Below are 21,270 nucleotides of genomic sequence, written 5' to 3' on the forward strand. Positions count from 1 at the left end.
ACACATGCTTCCAAATTAGCTAGTTTTGGGGCTTCTCCATGCCTCATTGAAATACAGTATCTCACAAGAGTACACCCCTCACATTTCTGTAAATAAACTTTTCATGTGACAACACTGAAGAAATGACACTTTGCTACAATGTAAAGTAGTGAGTGTACAGCTTGTATAACAGTGTAAATTTGCTGTCCCCTCAAAATAATTCAACAATAATTCAATAATTCAACAAATAATTCAATGTCTTAACCGCTGGCAACGAAAGTGAGTACACTCCTAAGTGAAAATATAACTGTGTGTCATCAGCATAACAGTGAAAATTGACATTGTGATTCCAGATTACATCACCCAGAGTTAGCATATATAGTGAGAACAATAATGGGCCCAGAACCAAGCCTTGAGGAACACCAAAATATAGCTTTGATTTGTCAGAGGATATGCCATCCACACATACAAACTGATATCTTTCAGATAAATAAGATTTAAACCAGGCTAGAACATGTCCATGTAGCCCAATATGGGTTTCCAGTCTCTCTAAGAGAAAGGAGTGATCAATAATGTCAAAAGCAGCACTAAGATCAAGAAGCAACAGGACGGATGCGGAACCTTTGTCTGAGGCCATTAAAAGGTCAATTGTTACATTCACAAGTGCAGTCTCAGTACTATGGTCGGGTCTGAATCCAGACTGGAGCATTTCAAGATTTTTGAGAGGAACGGGAGGTTCGATATTGGCCTATAATTGTTTAATATGTCTGGAATCAGATCAGATTTTTTAGAAGAGGCTTAATTTCCGCTATTTTAATGAGTTTGGAAAGGGTGCAATTCATTATGTTCAACATTGGCTGACCTAGCACAGGAAATAGCTCCTTAAGTCATTTTGTTGGAATCGAGTCTTGCTGACAAATTGTGGGTTTAGAACTCATTACAAATTTAATGAATGTGTTGAGCGATACTGGATCAAAAGATTCAAGTGTCCCCATTGACACCTGGTCAGGGAGGTTCAGGACATTCTCGGGACAACTGAGATTTTGGGGACTATAACTATTTAAGGAGGAGTCAGTTATTTGTTTCCTTATGGTGATGATCTTTTCATCAAAGTAGTTAATGTATTCATTACAGCTAAAGTGAAGACCCACCCACTTCACTTGATGAGCGTTGCTTTTTGGTTAACTTTGCAACTGTATCGAAGAGAAATTCTTGATTGTTTTTGTTCACCTCAATCAGGTTGGAGAAATAAGCTGATCGAGCAAATATGAGTGCTTTTTGGTATTGTAGCGTACTGTCTATCCAGGCTAGTCTGAATACTTGTCAGTGTACCAGGGAGCAAGTTTCTTGTTGCGTATTTCTTTTGTTTTTAGTGGTTGCAAACGTATCTAAAGTATTTTGCAGTGTTGAGTTTAGATCCTCGATTAGATTGTTTGCTGATTTATTTACTCTGTCGTTGATGAGCAAGCTTGTAAGAGTATCAAGAAATCTATTTATAGAATGACAATTTATAGTACGGCTTTTGAAACTCATTGTTTGCGGAGCAAGTGGATTTCTTGTTTTAACAGTAAATGTAATAAGACAGTGATCCGATAATTCAGGATTTTGGGGGGAAATTATTAGATCTACAATATCTATTTCTGGTGACAGGACTAAATCTAAGGTATGATTGTGGCAGTGCGTTGGATCTTAGACATGTTGGATGAAACCCATTGAGTCAACTATGGCTTTTTGAATACTATCTGCCATGACTACAAGGTTAGACAAGAATTCTGGAAACTCATTAAGGAACATTGTGTACGGCCCAGGGGGCCTGTAAATAGTAGCTACGTAAAACGATCAGCCTGGTTAACTTTCATGAGTAAAACTTCAAAAGAATGAAAACCAGTGATGTGTTTAAGAGTACATTTATATTTACTTCCATAAATATTAGCAACACCCCCTCCTTTTCGGGATGCAAGGGGGATATGATCACTAGTATAACCAGGAGGAGAGGCCTCATTTAGGGCAGTAAATTCATCAGGCTTTAGCCATGTTTCACACAAGCCAATAACATCTAGTTAATGATCAGAGATTAATTAATTTACTGCAACTGCCTTTGGAGCAAGGGATCTAAAATTTAGGAGTCCCATTTTGAGATGCGAGGTGATACAGTAATTTTTATTTGTGACCAAGGTGGAGGAAGACTTTATATTACAAAGGTTGCTATTGCTGGCACTACCTTGTTTAACTTTTCTCAGCCTGGAACAAGTCACAGTGGCAATAGGTAATACTGTACTAACTTCTCTGGCTATGCTATCGACAGACTCTGCTATGATAGCAGGCTGGCTAAAAGTCTGCTGCCTGACCTGCACCCTATCTCATGGTGAGGCTATAGGAGTGAGAGTCCTTTCAATGGGCCTCATTCACCAATATCTTCCTAAGAATTGTCTTAACCTTGTTCTTAATAAACTCCCTAAGAAAAGTCTACATCGGATTCATGACGATCTTAAAAAACTGAATTGTTGTTTAAGAACCTGTGTTCTTAGGATGGATGAATCCCACGTCTTCGTAATTGAAAGCGTGTGCCGTTCCTAATTAGCATAAGAAAACGCCCCGCAAATTCCCATATAAAACATGACACTTCAGGACCGTGTGCAAGAAAAGTTGGAGAACGTCCAAAAGACGCACAGACCGTGGTGGTCCACCGATCACCAAATGAAAAAAGAACTTCAGTAATTCTGAAATAGAAATTCTACTGCAACAGGTAAATGCCAAACAAGGCATAATATTTAGTAGTGTTTCCAGTGGTTCTTAAGCCACCAACAAAACGGAGGCATGGAAGGAGATCACAGATTCCGTAAACTCTGTTTCTGGACAACGTCGCTCAATTGAAGATGTAAAAAATCAATGGTTTGACTTAATCAGAGACCAAAAAATCCATTACCAAACATAAGAGACATATGCTGACCACTGGAGCGGGGCATGCAGGCCCTGAGTTATCTGAGATTGACCAGCGCATCGGGGCCATTATTGGTAAGACGGCACTCTCAGGTGTGCCATCAGCGGTGCAACTGGACACTGACCAGGGCCCTGTATCAACAGCTTCATATCCTCCAAGGCCATATCCCACCAATGAATCAGACGTCCAACTGCACGTGTCATCTCCGATGCGGTCTTGGATAACCAGGAGCGGATTGCGCAAAGTCTCTGTGAAATCGCTTCTACTCAGGCCATAATATCAGAAACACTTAAAGACATAAACACACATTAAAAAAGATAAAGGTTAAAAAAAACCTTGGTGTGTCTGAGGGTTTGTTAATGGCGTCATTGGCCAGGGCGCAAGGGCATACCCCCGATCTCCTAATGAAACAAGTCATTAATGAAGAAACCAACTTTTTGAAACCAACGATTGGAATTTGAAATTACTTAACGATGAATGAGCCATGCGTCTCCAGCAGCTAGTTGTTCCAGGCGCATTCCCACAGAACTGTTCTTCAAAATATAAGTAATGGGCACCTCCTGGGAAGCGGGAGACCACATTCAAGAGATGGTTGTCGGAGTCACAGATGACTTGTCCATTGATTGAGTGATATTGCTTGCGTTTGAGGTATGGGAATGGGCCTGGTGAGGGTGCCTTAATGCGCACATGAGTGCAGTCTATTGCCCCGATTACGTTGTGCAGACCCGCAATAGAGTAGAACCCTCTCTTGACCGGCAGCTGTTGTTGCGCTGTGTAGGGGAAGAAAATATATTGTGTGGCCAGTAGATTTATTCCATCAACAACTCGTGGGAGAGCACGGCTGATGGATGGCTATGATATCCGGTCTGCTAACTCCCGCTGAAATGTCCCAGTGGCTAAAAATCCCAAGGTGGAGAGTACCTGCACATGAAGTGGTACGGGATTGGAACGTTGGTATGGCTTCCTAGAGCTGGCTCCAAAGTATCACTCAGCTCCATTAAAACGTGTCTTGGAAGCCTAAACCGTCCGATTAAGTTTTCGTCAGTCTCTGCAAATAAATCAGCGTGATCCTCAAAGATGCGTTGCCTTATTAGAGCAAGCTCGGCAATGTCGTCAAGCAGCAATAGATGTGCCATTTTGATAGCATGCCTGATGTGCAGAAACAGTCCCATTTTGGCCCCATAAATAGCGCGATCAATCACCACACAATGCAGGATATAATCAGCTTAATTGCTGAGGTAAATTGCAGTGTTAGTTTTTCTTTGCATACTATGATTTTATTATCAGAAATACATTACAGTAAAATACTATCATTGTAAACGACTGTAGAATTAAATAAAATGCAGTAACCAATTATGTGCATAAGAGTGCTTTTGAGTGTGCGTAGATTCTGTTCTTAGCTAAGAACAAATCCAAGATAAGAAAACATTAGTGAATGTCAAAATCCTCGTAAACAGTGCGTAAGTGGGGTTTAAGAACACTTTACTTCGAACGATTGGTGAATGAGGCCCAATGTTCTTAGATAAAAGAAGAGCACCACTCCAGCTAGGATGGAGTCCGTTGCTCCTCAGCAGATCGGGCCTGGCCCTGTTTCTGGGAGAGTCCCACAAAGAGAGCCAATTATCTACAAAATCAACCTCCTGCGACGGACAGAACTCAGTTTTCAGCCAGCGATTGAGTTGCGCAAGTCTGCTGTAGAGCTCGTCACTACCCCTAGCTGGGATGGGCCAGAGACAATTACTGGATGCCGACACATCTTTCTAACTAGTTTACACGCTGATACTATGTTCTGCTTCGTAACCTCTGACTGTTTCTTCCTAACGTCGTTGGTGCCAACGTGAATAACAATATCTCTGTACTCTCTATACCAGTTTTAGACTTCGCTAGCACCAACCCCAGATTTGCGGCTGCTTGGTGGTTCTGCCCCCCGGTAAACAGTGTGTACGATCGCCGGCTGATTCTTTCAGTGGGGAAAACCTGTTGAAAATCTCAGTCGGCTTTAGCAGCGACATAGGCATTTCTTCACAGTGACCAAGATAAAGTTCTCTTCCGGCTGCAGGAGCTGTGCCGGGGGGCTAACAACACTCGTTTCTTCCTAGTGGCACAGACGCAATTTTTTTTTCCATTTCTACAATGACATAATCCTTGCCTGACATTTGCGTCTGAAGCCGAGCCTCTAACTCTGCTATCTATACCTGAAGACGATAGTTCTCCATGTTGTAACTACAACAATTACAGTGATTAGGCATAATAATGGTACTTAGCTTCGGGAGTTCGTTTGTGATTAGTTCCGTTAATTATAACACAGCTGTCATGTCTCGTACAGTAGATGTATTTCGAAATGAGGTGAGTACACAATAACATCTTCGTATTCTCACACAAAGATTCCCAGACAGCTTTGCATCAAGATGGCAGGTGCATTACATAAACCAAATGGCATAGGTTCAGGTTTGTATAGGGTGTTCAAAAAGTTGTTTTCTCACAGTCTTTGTCAGCTACTTCTACTTGTCAGTAGCCACTGGCTAAATCTGGCCTTAGTGTGGTGAGTGCTTCCTCTGTTCTAGGAAGTGGATTACCATCTTTGTGCTGGACCGAATTTAACCTCCGGTAGTCTCAGTTCCCCGTTCTTCTTTCTAACCAGAAATGGCACAGCCCAAGGTCTTCAACTTTATTTAGCAGACCACAGACTTCCTGACCCGAGCTAGGAGGAATGGGCTGATAACATTCTTCAGTGAGTGGATTTGTACCTGTTATGGTGTGCCATATGACTCCAGTGCAAATGAACCTCCCCATTTAGTCAGTAAGCCCTTCAATTCCTGCTGCTGTTTGGGGGATCTGGCCCAAACCACTGTCTCACTGTATATTGGAATGCTCACTGGGTGGCAATATGCTGCTCTCAACATTTCGGTTGCCATAGATGCAAGCGAAGCTCCGATCCTTCAACAGTCTTCGAAGGCAGATTCCCAAACCCACCTAGATGTCTCTGTGGCAATGAACAGTAGCCCATCTTGAACCTGGAAAGGAGAGCATCCCAACAGGAGCCAATGATATTAATTCCAAAAATGGGTTAACTATTTAGGTTTGAGGGGTCATCTTCTGCAATCACTATCCCTTGTCTTGAAATACTTCCCCTCCCTGTACTTGTAACATACCCAGGTCGGCTATCGGCCCTTTCATCTCCGTCAATAATTCAGCTGGGAATTTGTCCTGCCAAGAGACTTGTTGCTGTTTATAACATTCTTATAACAACTGATGGACAGGTAGGCACAACATCTATTCTACTGGGACCATCTTCAGAATGAAGTGCTTTTCACCTGTTCAGAGGAGAACTCAGGGTTTTGTTGCAGCAGCTGCTTTAAATCCCAATAGATATCTCCTTCTTGTAAACCAATGGTGAATTGATCGTGCATATTCCTATCGGCCCATCGATAATCTTGTGGGTCTTTGTTAGTCAATCGGCGTCCTAACTCCCGGAGGAAGAGAGCATATGAACAAACACTCTTCAGGTTTCTGTCCGCAATCATAAAACATAACACGTAAAACACCAGCAGTCGTCTTCTCACCATACAGTTCAGTCAGAAATATGAAGATTTTACTTTGAGTATTACACTCCTATTCCTTTAAACTCAGAATGGATCTCCTCCATACGCATTCATTATAAAGTCACACTGTTGATATTTGGTCCATTGCTGATCACGTAACATTGCCTTAATTCTATTTTCAGCACCCATGGAGCCGCTATAAAAAAATGGGGTGGCCGTAGTTGTTTCTTCTGGGGTCTCTGTCACTGTACTAGGTGAAATGGTCTTGTGTGGGTTTTCAATACAGTGGTCCCAATCCTGCTGACATCAAAAATGTTTTCTGGGCATATGCCCAACTATACTACCTTGGGACCAATCTGGACCGCAGGACAGAGATTCCTTATTTCGGTGAGACCCAGACACAAAAAATAATCAGAACTGTGTACTTTCATGCTGAAATCAGACAGGCAATAGAATTCTAAGAATGAGTCTTTTCACCCTGGTGGAGTGTGGAGGTGGTTTCAGAAGCCAATCGGTGTCTTCCACCCTTAACCACTGTGGTCTTCAACCTCCTGGCGGATGAACAAACAGCCATCCGCGTCACAGGTTTCCTCTGTCGCGCCCAATTCTACAAATGGTCACTTGTTCACCTGGTCCAATTTGACAAAACTTGGTCCAATGTCATTAAAAGCAATAATGTGTTTGTATCCTTAATACTTTTATTAATTAAAATCACTTTTTTATTTTTTTTATTTTACAGTCATTTGCTCCTGTTTGTCCGTCAAGCCCTGCCACACTGGGGTTCACAGCCATTGCACTCATACATCCTTTACCATGCTCCTCTCATGTTGCCCAATGGTCCCTTTTTCAGAACTAGTCATTAGCTGCTGATTAGCATTAGCCATCCAGTCCTTTTGCAGGGGTGCGTTCAAGAGCAGTCTCCTCCTGCCAATGAGGTATAAGAGAGCTCCTTGTCTCCCCCTGTTGGCAACCTTTAATACATCACTCAGTGCAAAGGCACACGTGCAGACAAATAGGCAGGAAGAGTTTGTGCCTATAACACTTACTTACATAGTGCATTTATCATAAGATCGCTACAGTATGTGGGACATAAATGCTTCTTTACCACCCCCTCCCCCAGGCCTGCCAGAATGGATTTGCTCAGCACTTGGAGCACCTCCTTTTCTATGGAGCAGATACCACTTCTCAGAATGCCTCAGGGAACACTGCCCTTCACATCTGTGCCCTGTATAACAAGGTAAGTTTAGTTTCAAACAGGAATAATACAATAACCGGTGTCGGCGCCCATTCACACACTTAACTTAAAGTAACTACAATGTGAGTGTTTTTTATCCTGAATCAAGTCAAACAGTGGCTGTCTTTCGGTCCTAATAGGAAAGCTGTGTTCGTGTTCTGCTCTACAGAGGGGCCAATAAGGAAATGAAGAACAAGCATGGACAAACCCCCTTTCAGGTATCAACAAAAACGTCTTCTTTTTTTTCCCTCCTTCCTCCGGCTATGCAAAACCAAATCATGGTTGTTATACGTAAATAAAGCTTTGAGTTGAATATCGAGTAAGATTAGCAAAGCCTTTATTCAATTGGGTGTTTTATTTTTTTAAGGAACTGTCCCTGTACTGGAGGGAAAGGGGTTAAGGGCTGTTGCAGTACATTTAATTGTTGTTCTGCGCGTACATGTGTCTGTGTCTTGAAGGTAGCAGTAATGTCGGGCCACTTTGAAATCGGGGAAATCATCAAAAACCACAGAGATACCGACGTAGGTAAGTGGTGGGCCTCCACACGACACTCTTCACACCAGGAAGTGATTGGCGGGGAGTTTTGGTTGCGCGAGTGTCCCTAATGTAGGTCCATCCTGCTCTCTTCTATAAGTCGCCTTGCAGCCTTGCAGTGTCTTGTTTGGTATGACTGTTCTGCGTCACCGGTTTACCTGTGACCTCGCGATGCGTTGTCTTTGTCGTCATTGAAGTGGTTTCATCACACTGGGACATTTAATGTTTTGTGTGGGATTAGCGTGCAGACGTCTGACAAATGATTTAGCACTGCGTGGGTTCAGAGGTGGCCTGTTAACCTTAGTGTGACCCTTTCTATGATAGCTGGCCCAGTTTCAGGGCTGTGTGCGGTTTTCAAGTGTGTGGCATTCAGTGTTGCTTTGCGTCTGAATCTCTTGAGTCTTGATGGTCATTGTTTAAACTGTTGTAAATGTTCCCTCCCTCCCTCTGCCCCCGCCCACCACCCCTTACACTACACTCTCCTCCCATCCCCTGTATCTTACCTTCTCTCCTTCCTCTCCCACTCTGCCTTTCTTTCTCTCCCATGATGCCCCCCCCCCTCCCCACCCTGTTTTTTCAGTGCCCTTTTTGGAATCCCCAAAGTACGCTCCCAAACGAGGAGAGAGTGCCCGCACGCTCCCTCTCCTCATGGCCCAGCCCCACCCCTTCCTGCGTGCTAACAGTGATAACAGTATGACCCTGCCTGACCCCATGGCCCCACGCACCAAGGCTGCTGGGGCCAATCCCGGCCCTGGACAGGTACATAGAGGCTGACGGTGAAGAGGCAGAGAGACTTCTGTGTTGTGTGTCAGGGAGTAACACTCTATAGTCACTCTTGGATCTTAACCAATAGATTGTGTGTTTGGGTGTGAGTGTCAACACAATTATATAATTCAGCCTACGTAATTACATAATATGTGTGTGTGTTTTCCCCTATCTCTCTAGGGCCGCAGGGCTTCTGTAGGTGTGAGGAGCTCCAGCAGTCCCAGGGCACGCACTCGCTCCCCGTCACGAGGAAGAGGAGGACACAGTGACACAGAGGAGAGGCGGCAAGGGAAACAACAACGGGGCCGACAGGGGTGAGGACACAGTACGCAGAGAAAACACCATCACGTCCGTTCCGTAATACGCGTAAAGCCTTTGGAAAGTATCTGTTCACCTACACTTCTTCACATTTAGTTTAGTCATAGACCGTATCTCTTTTTTGTCATCAATCTACACACGATACCCCATTTTTTATTTGTGCCAATTCATTACAAATAAGAAACTACCTTTGGCAGTTCTAAAAAGTACTCAAACCTGAGACTCAAACCTGAGTCTTCTTTGCACACCAGATTTGCGCACCTGGATTTGCGTTGTCTTTGCCATGTGCTAAGGGTTCGTTGTTGTCCTGAAAGAGGAATTCTCACTCCATTCTGTGTTCATGCACATGCTCTGGATCAGGCTTTCTCAGAGGATCTCTGTGTATTTTGTTCCGTTCATCATTTACTCAACCCTGACCAGTCACCCAGTCCTTGCCGTTGGGAAACGTCTCTATAGCATGGTGCTCCTATCACCATGCTTCACAGTAGCCATGGTTTTAGCCAGGCAATGAGCGCTGACATGTTTTCACTAGATGGAATTCAGGCCTAATATGTTGATTTTGGTCTCATCGGACCAAATAATATTTTTCCGTATGCTCTCAGAGTCCTTCAGGTGGTATGTTGTATGCCTTTTACTGAGGAGTGGTTTCCGTCTAATCACTCTACATTACATTTCTGATTGATGAGTGTGCTGCATAGTCAAATGTCCTGACAAGTTCTCTTATTGCCCGATTACTTAGTTTGGTTGAACGGCCAGTTATATTAAGAGATGTTCCATATTCTTCCATTTCAAAATGATGAAGCCCACTGTGCTCCTGGGAATGTTTGATGCTTTAGCAATTTTCTTTTTTTAAATCTCCCCCAGATCTATGCCTTGTCACAATTAATTGTGTCAAATCTCTGTGATCTACGGAGAGTTACTTAGTGATGCATGTGAGTTACATTCAGAGTGCAGTGGCAAATGGTCTTGATAATTATGTACATGAGATATTACTTTTTTTAATGAATTGTCACATTTTTAAAAGTGTTTTCGCCAAAAACATGTGTGGTATTGTGCATAGATAAAATAAGATAATTCGCATTAACCTTATTGATTCGCCATAAGACCCTCATTATCACGAAAAACAACAATCATAGAAGCTTCTGTAACAACAACAACCACAATTATAGTAATAATAGGTCAAATAAAATAAGATGACAAGGAATGTAACACATACAAACAAATCAAAATATTAAATAATGTATCACTACCTTATTAATATATTATTTATTCCATTCACTTCATGCAGCATTTTTTTTCTTAGTTTTGCTGTTCATGTGTTTGTAAGGTTTGAATTATCTTTGTGTATGTAATCCGCTTGCTAGACCAAAAAACTTGCCTTGCTTTTCCTATACAGTATCAATATACTTGCAAAGACACATGCCTATATTGTATCAATATACAGTGGATATAAAAAGTCTACATACCACCATTTAAAATGCCAGGTTTTTGTGATGTAAAAGAGAGACAAAGATAAATCATGTCAGAACTTTTTCCACTTTTAATGTGACCTATAATGTGAACAATTCAATTGAAAAACAAACTGAAATCTTCGAGGGGGACATTTTTTAAAAATCTTACAATAATCTGGTTGCATAAGTGTGCACACCCTCCAATAACTGGGGATGTGGCTGTGTTCATAAATAACCAATCACATTCAAACTCATTACACACAAAAGTCATTACACACCTGCCATCATTTAAAGTGACTCTGATTAATCACAATTACATTTGAGATGTTCTTGTAGGATTTTCCTGACATTTTCTTGGTTGCATCTCAGAGCAAAAGCCATGGTCCACAGAGAGCTTCCAAAGCATCAGAGGGATCTCATTGTTGAAAGATATCAGTCAGGAGAAGGGTACAAAAGAATTTCCAAAGCATTAAATATACCATGGAACACAGTGAAGATAGTCATCATGAAGTGGAGAAGATATGGCACAACAGAGACATTACCAAGAACTGGATGTCCCTCCAAAATGGATGAAAAGACGAGAAGAAAACTGGTCAGGGAGGCTTCCAAGAGGCCTACAGCAACATTAAAGGAAATGCAGGAATTTCTGGCAAGTACTGGCTGTGTGCTACATGTGACATCAATCTCCTGTATTCTTCATATGAATGGGCTATGGGGTAGGGTGGCAAGACGGAAGCCTTTTCTTACAAAGAAAAACATCTAAGCCCAACTGAAGTTTGCAAATACAAACAAGAAGTCCCCCAAAAGCATGTGGGAATATGTGTTATGGTGTGATGAAACCAAGGTTTAACTTTTTGGCCATAATTCCAAAAGGTATGTTTGGCGTTAAAACAACACTGCACATCACGCAAAAAACACCATACCTACAGTGAAGCATGGTGGTGGCAGCATCATGCTTTGGGGCTGTTTTTCTTCAGCTGGAACCAGGGCCTTAGTCCGGGTGGAGGGAATTATGAACAGTTCCAAATACCAGGCAATTTTGGCACAAAACCTTAAGTCGTCCGTTAAAAAGATAAAGAGGAAGTTCACCTTTTAGCACGACAACAACCCAAAGCACAAATCCAAATCCACAAAAGCATGGCTTCACCAGAAGAAGATTAACGTTTTGGAATGGCCCAGCCAGAGTCCAGACCTGAATCCAATTGAACATCTGTGGGGTGATCTGAAGAGGACTGTGCACAGAAGATGTCCTCGCAATCTGACAGATTTGGAGTGCATTTGCAAATAAGAGTGGGCAAATATTGTCACATCAAGATGTGCCATGCTAATAGACTCCTACCAAAAAAGACTGAGTGCTGTAATAAAATCAATAGGTGCTTTAACAAATAATTAGTTTAAGGGTGTGCACAGTTATGCAACCAGGTTATTGTGATTTTTTATTAATTTTTTTTCCTCAAAGATTTCAGTTTGTTTTTCAAATGAATTTTCACGTTATAGGACACATTAAAGGTGGAAAAGGTTCTGACATTATTTATCTTTGTCTAATTCTTTTACATCACAAGAATCTGGCATTTTAACAGGGGTGAGTAGACTTTTTTTATCCACTGTACTTGCAGATTATAAATGGTCATTATATTGTCAGTGGCTGGCATCTTGATTAGCTTGCCGGTCTTAAATCCACTCGTGAGAGTATAAATAAACCAGTGGTTGTGTGTTGAGCAGTTTGCCTAATAACATCAGAGCTTGCTGCTCTGAAGGATCACGGCTCTGGGCTGAGACGCAAAAGAGTATTCCGTGACCGCACAGATTTTTTCATGGAGAATGACGAATGGCTAATTAGCGGTTTTAGATGATTTATGCTGAAAGCTGTCAGTTTATAGGTTGATGATTGCCACTTCCACATAAATTATGGGTGTGTCATATGTAAATAAGGACGGGTGCTGGGTGTTCTCATGTTCACGGCTTTATCCAATTGATCAATCTGCAATAACATTTACACTCATTTTGAGGAGGTACGACAGTTTCGTAAATCACTCTTGGAGATGATCATAAGTCTCTCCCCATGCTTGAATCTGAGATATTTTCTGAGAGGGTTTTATGAATGAGGGCCACTGTTTCTATTGAATACCAACAATTTACTAAGTCTTCACCGGTTGTCCTCAGCAAATGTACTGTTGACAGCATTAAAGGCTCTAAAAGCTACATTCCAATAGTGCAACACTGTCCTCAGACATCAGTTGCTCCCCCATCTCCACGAATGTGTTGCAACAGCTGTTCTGCAATATGATAACAGGGGCTCTTCTTCCTCTGTCTGTGTCTTTCTATGTCTGTCTGTTTGTCTACGTCTGTGTGTCCTTCTGTCTGTGTCTGTCTATCCCCTTGCAGTGCCACCTCAGCGGTCAGTGGTGGAGGGCCAACGGGGGCTCAGATGAGGCGTATGTACACCGCGGTCCCTGGGCGGGTTTATGTGGCCACCAGGGCCTACATCGCCCACGGAGACAAAGAGCTCAGCATCAGCAAAGGAGACAAAGTCAAAGGTGAGACCGATTCAGAGAAGAGAGCTGTTCTCTGGAGTGCCACTGAGTCGACGGCAAAGTCGTGATTCACCGCTCTCCCCTTCTCTTTCATCTCTCTGTCTCTCTCGCGTTTTTCCCTCTTTCTCTCTCCACCGCCTCTCTCATAGTGGTGAGCGTGGGAGAGGGGGGGTTCTGGGAGGGCACGGTGAAAGGTCGTACAGGCTGGTTCCCCTCAGACTGCGTGGAGGAGGTGGGTCCTACCAGTAAGGATAATCGATCAGGTGAGAAAACACTTCCAACCCCACAGAAACCAAATACTACACGCACACCCACCAAGGCATCATACTTGCATCACACCAGCTCAGACGAGCACCGACCTAAATTCCCTCTACAGATGCTAACCCCGCATCTGCTGAATGACTCATGTTTTACCTTCATTCAGTTGCTAGCGTTCTATTGACTGCAGGACATCCTGGCAGTGTTACAAGCGGTGGGCCACGCATCCCACCCGCTCAGCGCCAGTAATGACACGGCACCGCCCAGACCAACTGGACCATTATGTGTCGGAGAGACTGGCACAGGACACAGAGACACGAAACACACAGCCAACACAAGTGAAACACATGTGCATACCAATGGAACATAAGGACGGCCCGAAACACGCAGCCATTTGAGTGTGAATGTGTGCCTGTGTTCCAGAGTCTCGAAGCGAGAAAGCAAAGAGAAAGCTGTTTCGTAATGTCACCGTGGGAGCCTATGACGGCGTGGACGGCCCCAGGTAAGACTGGACCTGAAGCCAGTCATCTGATGGTGGACTAGATTTATGGATGGACGACCTCACCCAATGTCATTTTGACCCCCTGGGTCACCTGGTTTAATGGCTGGAGGAGTTGTGAGGGAATGGGATGACAAGAGGATAGGGGCTTGCTTAGCATGCTAACATTTTATAAATGTATATCATGCCCTGCAGCCCTATAAAGTAAGATTAGACAATACTTACTGATTGAACCTGAATGTGTAGGTAAACCAGTGGAATCTGGTTTTTATGGGAATGTTTTCTGGTCATAGAAAAAATGTTAGGGGTAACATTAAGGGGATAGGATTAGAGAAAGCAGGATTTTTTAAAAGGGAAATCAACTTTTGAGTCCTAATTTAGATAGCTGAGTAAATGTGTGTGTGAGTGTGCTCGCACCCGCTTATTTTTGTTGTTGTTCAGCTGTATTAAGATCATGCAAGCACTGAGGGCACTAAAGGAAACACCAGTTCATTCCTATTTCTTGTACATAATATTTCTAGCATAATAAATTGCCTGACTCTTTCTTGTGTAGGCCTTTTGCAGGTCAAAAGGAGCCCAACTTTCCCTCAATTGACCATTCACCCTCCCGATATAAATACGTTTTCATGGGTGGTTGTTTTCACCATGTAAAAATGAATGTAAAAAATAGAAATTATGAACATTGACGTTTCCATATCCTCCATTGCATCTGTCTAATCCGCTAGTGTCAAGATGCAGCCCAGCCCCTGGCAGCTGCAGTTGTGCTGTGCATCATAAGGGCAAACAGTACTCTGTGTCTGCGTGTGTCTGCGAGTGTTCGAGCACGAGGCACAATGTCCCGACGATGACTCACAGGGATTTGGAGGTGATGAGTGTTCGTTCGGTCAATCGGCAAGTGTTTTCGGAGGGACTCCACGCCCCCGGGGGTACTAGGCTTACAGCCTATAGCTGACGCTTAGAAGCACTTCTGTATCTTTTCTATCAGTCGCAAAGTCACTCAGCATAATACAGGTTGGGCATTTGGTTATGTGAATAACGGACCAGTGACTCAGACAGTGAATGACGTGGAGAGAGAGAGAGACAATGTGTAATACGGTGATGGTTCTGCTGCCGATTGTAATCCGGTGGTATTTTGAACCAGAGCCAGGTCCAGAACTATGGCAGCTCCTGCCCTCTGCATTTATGGGTTTGGGAGAATGCCAACGAGCACTGGTGACTGGTTTTCGTTGGTAGCTGTGTGAATGCTGTGCCCACTGTTATGTGCGTGTGTGTCTATCTGCTGATAAGGAAATCTCTCTGGAGTGGAAATCAGCCGTACTGATTTCTGAATTCGCCAGTCGGTGAGCTGCTCGAATAAACAAACCATTCCTCCTGCCTGTTATTCTTCTCCAGTGGCTTTATCGCCATCTCCCCTTACCCCACCTGCTAAATCACCCCTTTTTCTAGCCTCTTGTACGCTAAACCACCAATCTCTCCCTGTCCCTCCCCATTCACTTTCCCACATCCAGCGTGCGCTCCCGCCGCTCTCCCGCGCTCACTCTTCCCTGTCGCAGACAACCATCTCTGTCCTTCTCACTCTCCTACTTGCCTCTTTCTTTCTCTCTCTCTCTCTCTCTCCCTCCCTCCCTTCCTCCCTCTATCTCCCTCTCTCTCTTCCTCCCCTCCGCGCCGTCTTAAGCATGCGGGGTGCAGACGAGCTAGGCCAGCGCTCGGTCTCCCCCTCTCCCTTCCCATCCTTCTCCATTCTCGCGGCTCTCTCTAGCGCTGCTCTCGCTGGAAGACCGAGAGGCGGAGGGAGCGGAGGGGGTGGAGGAGCGGAGGGGGGGAAATGGCAATGGGGGGATGCGGAGAGAGAGATCTGTCTCTCTCTCTCTCCCTCTCTTCTTCGTGGCCGTCACTGGGCCCCAGAAACAGGAGCGTGTGGTTCATTTACAGGTAGCGGCTGTTTCCCCATTCATTGCCTGGCTATGGATGTGAGGAGAGGACAATGGAGAGAGGGGAGAGGTAGATGCAACAGAGAGGCCGTGGATTTGAAAGGCGGATTAACAAGCTATGTACTGCGTGTGCGTGTCTGCGTGTAATATAAATGTTTGTGTGTGTGTGTGTGTGTGTGTGTGTGTTTGTGCGTGTGTGTGTCTAAAATCGTCTTTTCCAGTGTGCGTGTGAACGTTTGTGTGTGACAGTAGTGGTTATTGCATGGAGGCTCTGACTGCAGGATGTTTATCTCTGTCTCCCCTCTCATGTATTCTCTGAGTGTAATCTAAAAGCATGTTGTAATGCTTTTCTTCCCAGCCTGTGTGAATTTTGTGTCACCATTTCCATTGATTTCTGTTCTCTCATTTAGTGGTACCACTGATGGCTATTATGTATGTCGATTTTTAGAGCTGTACATTGCCATACCTTCTAAATGGTGTGTGCCATTCGTTTGTTTCATAAATGGGCATTTGTGAAATGATGACATTGTTGTATCTAAAACAGAAATAGTGAATATGCTAAATGTTTTTTTTTTTGTATGTGGTTTCCTTAATTTCAGTGTTTAAGTGGGTGCTAGCGCACAATCAGTGTTGTGTCACTGTGGTTGAGTGTCGTTGTGGGAGTAGTTAATCTCTGTGTATTCCTAGATTGGGTCTGGATGTAGGTGTCCTTGTGTCTCCTTGTTTAATGAATGTATGTAAATGTACGTACAGTATAAGATGAGTATGTTTCTGACTGTATGACTAACATCTTGCTTTGATTGTATATTTCTGTGGAAGCAACTGACGATGATTCAGGAATCAGGAGGGAGGGCGCATGCTTACAGTATAGCTTACTCAAATCCACTAGGCTACTGTAATCGTGTAGACCACTGTAAACCTGTAGACTAATGTAATCCTGTAGGGTATTGTAAACCAGTTGGCTACTTCAAACCTGTAGGCTGCTGTAGATCTGTAGGTTATTGTAATCCAGTATGCTACTGTAAACCTGTAAATTACCATAAGCCTGTAAACTACTGTACACCTGTAGGCTTCTGTAAACCTGTAGACTAATGTAATCCTGTAGGGTATTTTAAACCTGTAGGCTTCTGTAAACCTGTAGACTAATGTAATCCTGTAGGGTATTTTAAACCTGTAGGCTACTGTAAACCTGTAGACTAATGTAATCCTGTAGGTTATTGTAATCCGGTAGGCTTCTGTAAACCTGTAAATTACTGTAAGCCTGCAAACTATTGTACACCTGTAGGCTTCTTTAAGCCTGTAGACTAATATAGGTTATTGTAATCCGGTGGACTACTATAAACCTGTAAATTACTGTTAGCCTGTAAACTCCTGTATACCTGTAGGCTACTGTAAACCTGTAGGCTTCTGTAAACCTGAAGACTACTGTAAACCTGAAGACTACTGTAAACCTGTTGTATACTGTAATCATTTAGGTTACCATAAACCTGGAGGGTACAGAAATCTTATTGGCTTCTGTGGCTTGCTGTGACCACTATGAGAGTCACACTGGCTTATGGTTAGTTCACATTAGAACTGGGTGATATGGATGAAAATACAAATTGCAATAAATTGCCCAAATTAATGCGTTCATGATAAATAGAATGATAGCATAACATTAATATGCACCACATTTGTTTTTTGATTATTTCCAATATAATTAGTAGTTTGATAGTTGTAGTCAACAATTCTCATTAATTTAATTCAAGTGTAATTTCAAACTTTACATTTTTGTACTTTAGTCTACTTCTCATACGTGATATTGGGTTTGACCAATTAATTTTATTATCCCTGTTCTAATTTATATTAAGTCCAAACAGCCAACATGCACATCAAATATGAAGTCCTGTCTAAAATAAGTGAACAGGAATGAAATGGTTAAATGGTACAAAATATTACAAAGGACCACAGTATCATAGCTAACCCTCCATTGCCTGGGGAATAGACTGATACAGTTCCCAGACACTAGTGGATTGCAATCAGCCGGCTGATCACAATGCTACATGTAGATTTTATCCTTTGAGAGGGAATGCGTGAAAGGAGACAGGGTGCAAGAAAAAGGAATGAAGTGTGAAGAGCAGATGGATGGAAGGCGGCTTTCTGCGTTGGCGAAACAGCAACATTGACTGTGAGGCGGCGCGCAAGGGATGGATGGAAGGGACAACGTAATCTGCAGACCTCGGGATGAGAACAGCTAACTGTTGTCTCCTCAGCTTTGTAATGGTTCCCATGTATTGCCTCTGCACACCAAGTTCAGCAACTCCCAGAAAGAAAGGACTCTTCCTCAGCCGTGTCGTACCTTGGTGGATTTGCACAGTTGATTGGAGGCCGCGTTAGATTGAGTTTATTCAAGCAGCTAATGCAGAGAAGGCAGCTCCGGAATAAAATGCTGGGATTTCAACCCAATGGATTAAACCCCAAGTCATGCAGTACTGGGACTGGAAAGCCAGGCAACATAATTGAGCTGCAAAACTGTATGAATTGAGAGCCTGCAAGCTGTGTAGAATTTGATACCTAAATGAACAGATATGTCGTATGTCTGTGGAGTCTAAGGCTAAAGTATATGCGCTGAGCTCGTAAAACAGTGTGAACTGAGATCTGGCCGGCTGTCGGTGATTGAGACTTCAAATCTGAGTAGCTATTCTTGGAATACAGAACATGGCCGCTATTGAGTATGTGGAGGGAAAACGACTTAAATGCAGCCGTAAATCTGACAAGAAACAGTGGTCCAAGACATGGATATGGAGAAGTGAAATGGCATGACCACCTCTGGTCCACAGCCCTAAAACTCCACTGCTATCTCATAACAAGATGGCTGTGTCAGTCTTCACGGAAAGAAAAATCCACTTGTGGCAGTAATGGGTCAACCCTTTGTCTCGACAATAAGTCAGCCTCATTATGTGAAGGGATGACAAACTGCAGCTCACATATAAATCCATATCTGCAGATCTTATGAAACGTCACGTATAGAAATTGGAAAAGTCCAAGGAAATGTAGCCAAGTTAGCTAGCTGGCAAAGTGAAAACTTGAGAATAGCTGACACAACATTATGGATGCATATATACAACATTCCCATTAAGTAATCTAGGCAGCATTTGTCTTGTAGATTCCCATGTGTTTCCTGGTGCTAGTCAGCATTATGCTGGATTATGGAAAGGTCTCTCCAGTACACTCCTTTGCCCATCATCACACAGACTCCAACCCACATTTCGGGTCTCTTTATGACAGACCTCAAGGCCCTGGTCTTTTGGTGCAGTGTGATTTCATAATGCCATGCAGTATAGCTGTCTCCCAGACTCAGAAATGCTTTATTTGCATGACAATGAGACTTTCTGTTGCTAAAAAAGTCATATAGCTTGCTCTCTCGCTTCCTCTCTCCCTCTGTTTTCCTCTCCATCACTCCCCCCGCCCTCTTTTATTTTCACTAAGTGACTACATCATTAAGGAGAAGACAGTGCTCCTGCAGAAGAAAGACAATGAGGGCTTTGGCTTTGTGCTTCGGGGAGCCAAAGGTGAGTGAGTGGCTGTCCTCCGAAATCCCCCCAGATGTCTGACAGTATCTTGCAGATTCCACGGTCCTCTATTCCTGTACATGTCGCTCGTCCACTCCTTGTGTTTCTTGTCATATTGGCATGTCTTTTCCGTCCCTACTTTTACACTCCATCACTTCCATTAGATCCAGCGACATCCTGTTTTTCTTGCCCTGTTCCCTGCAGCTCAGACTCCTATAGAGGAGTTCACCCCGACCCCAGCATTCCCTGCGTTGCAGTACCTGGAGTCTGTGGATGAGGGGGGCGTGGCCTGGAGGGCTGGCCTACGGATGGGGGACTTCCTCATTGAGGTATGGAACCCTGGGAAGGCTCATTATCATGACCGTTAGGACCTGGAACAACATGGGACTGTCTTTTTTAATCACTTAGAAATAATGTTTTATTGGTTTTTTAATTAATTCTATATTGTAGAATGCTAGGTGAAGGTTGAGTTGACATCCGGTGTTGTCTTGTGTATGTCTGCCTGCATGTCCATGTCTGTAGGTGAACGGTCAGAATGTGGTCAAGGTGGGCCACAGGCAGGTGGTCAACATGATCAGACAAGGGGGCAACGCCCTCATGGTGAAGGTTGTCATGGTGGCCCGCAACCCAGAGATGGAAGAGGCCAACCCCAGGAAGAAAGGTAGACCTTTTAGCTTGTCATGTGCAATGTATAATTCAATTCATGTTTATAACACAGTAATAAGCGGTAAGTGTACATTTGGTTCTCTCTTGGCAGTCCCCCAACAGGCTAAGAGGCTGACTCCTCCTGCAATTGCACTGCGCTCCAAATCGATGACATCAGAGCTGGAAGACATGGGTAAGACATTGGAAAAGGAGCACTGAGGACCCAAAAAAACAGGAAGAACAGGACAGGATAACAATTGTTCACTTTAGAGTTCTGAAACATAGAAATTACGTTAATTGAAGATGTCCATTAAAAATTAAGTGAGTTGACACAGGGACCCTTGGATATCTGGTATAGGTAAGATAATTTATTTTTATTACCAATGCCTAAATTAGGAGGACTATGAAGATAAATATGAAATGTATATATTTGAAATGATTGTTTGCCAATTTACAGTGAAGTCATTCATGTTGTGGAAACTCACATTATGCAATGGTACACAATCTCCTCTACTCTATTTCCTCTTTATCTGCTGAATGAAATGGATGGCCAGCAGTGGAGAAAGGTGGGAAAACATTGTGGGACATCATAGTCATGGTCGTCTTCTTCCACATCATTGTCATCACCAAATCATCATTGTCTTCATCGGTGTTTGAAGTATGTACTGTATTAATTTGTGTTATTTTTATACCTTTCAGTGATACTAGGATAGCAGTCTGTGATACTGTTACAGTGAGGGCTAGGATAGCAGTCTGTGATACTGTTACAGTGAGGGCTAGGATAGCAGTCTGTAATACTGTTACAGTGATGGCTAGAATAGGAGTCTGTTATACTGTTACAGTGATGGCTAGGATAGCAGTCTGTGATACTGTTACAGTGAGGGCTAGGATAGCAGTCTGACATACTGTGACTGTGATGGCTAGGATAGCAGTCTGTGATACTGTTACAGTGATGGTTAGGATTGCAGTCTGTGATACTGTTACAGTGAGGGCTAGGATAGCAGTCTGTGATACTGTTACAGTTTTGGCTAAGATAGCAGTCTGTGATACTGTTACAGTGATGGCTAGGATAGCAGTCTGTGATA

At 43.3% G+C, this 21,270-nt stretch overlaps 1 protein-coding gene across 6 annotated transcripts in view; it reads left to right on the forward strand.

Moving 5' to 3' along the window:
- The window catches only part of LOC105021318 (SH3 and multiple ankyrin repeat domains protein 1), a 62,955-nt gene that overhangs the window by 30,994 nt on the left and 10,691 nt on the right, over window positions 1-21,270 (forward strand). For 5 of the 6 annotated variants that reach the window (XM_020046702.3, XM_029119859.2, XM_034292179.1 and 2 more), the window contains 13 exons: window positions 7,583-7,699; window positions 7,837-7,914; window positions 8,155-8,221; window positions 8,811-8,989; window positions 9,176-9,309; window positions 13,150-13,301; window positions 13,448-13,561; window positions 13,980-14,058; window positions 19,458-19,540; window positions 19,745-19,869; window positions 20,063-20,201; window positions 20,298-20,378; window positions 20,740-20,751. In XM_020046702.3, coding sequence (XP_019902261.3) covers window positions 7,583-7,699; window positions 7,837-7,914; window positions 8,155-8,221; window positions 8,811-8,989; window positions 9,176-9,309; window positions 13,150-13,301; window positions 13,448-13,561; window positions 13,980-14,058; window positions 19,458-19,540; window positions 19,745-19,869; window positions 20,063-20,201; window positions 20,298-20,378; window positions 20,740-20,751 — 1,360 coding nt within the window. The remainder of the gene's footprint in view (window positions 1-7,582; window positions 7,700-7,836; window positions 7,915-8,154; window positions 8,222-8,810; window positions 8,990-9,175; window positions 9,310-13,149; window positions 13,302-13,447; window positions 13,562-13,979; window positions 14,059-19,457; window positions 19,541-19,744; window positions 19,870-20,062; window positions 20,202-20,297; window positions 20,379-20,739; window positions 20,752-21,270) is intronic. The other variant, XM_029119858.2, reaches the window with a different exon arrangement.

The sequence above is a fragment of the Esox lucius genome, chromosome 5 (genome assembly GCF_011004845.1).
Source record: "Esox lucius isolate fEsoLuc1 chromosome 5, fEsoLuc1.pri, whole genome shotgun sequence".
Classification (NCBI taxonomy): Eukaryota; Metazoa; Chordata; class Actinopteri; order Esociformes; family Esocidae; genus Esox; species Esox lucius.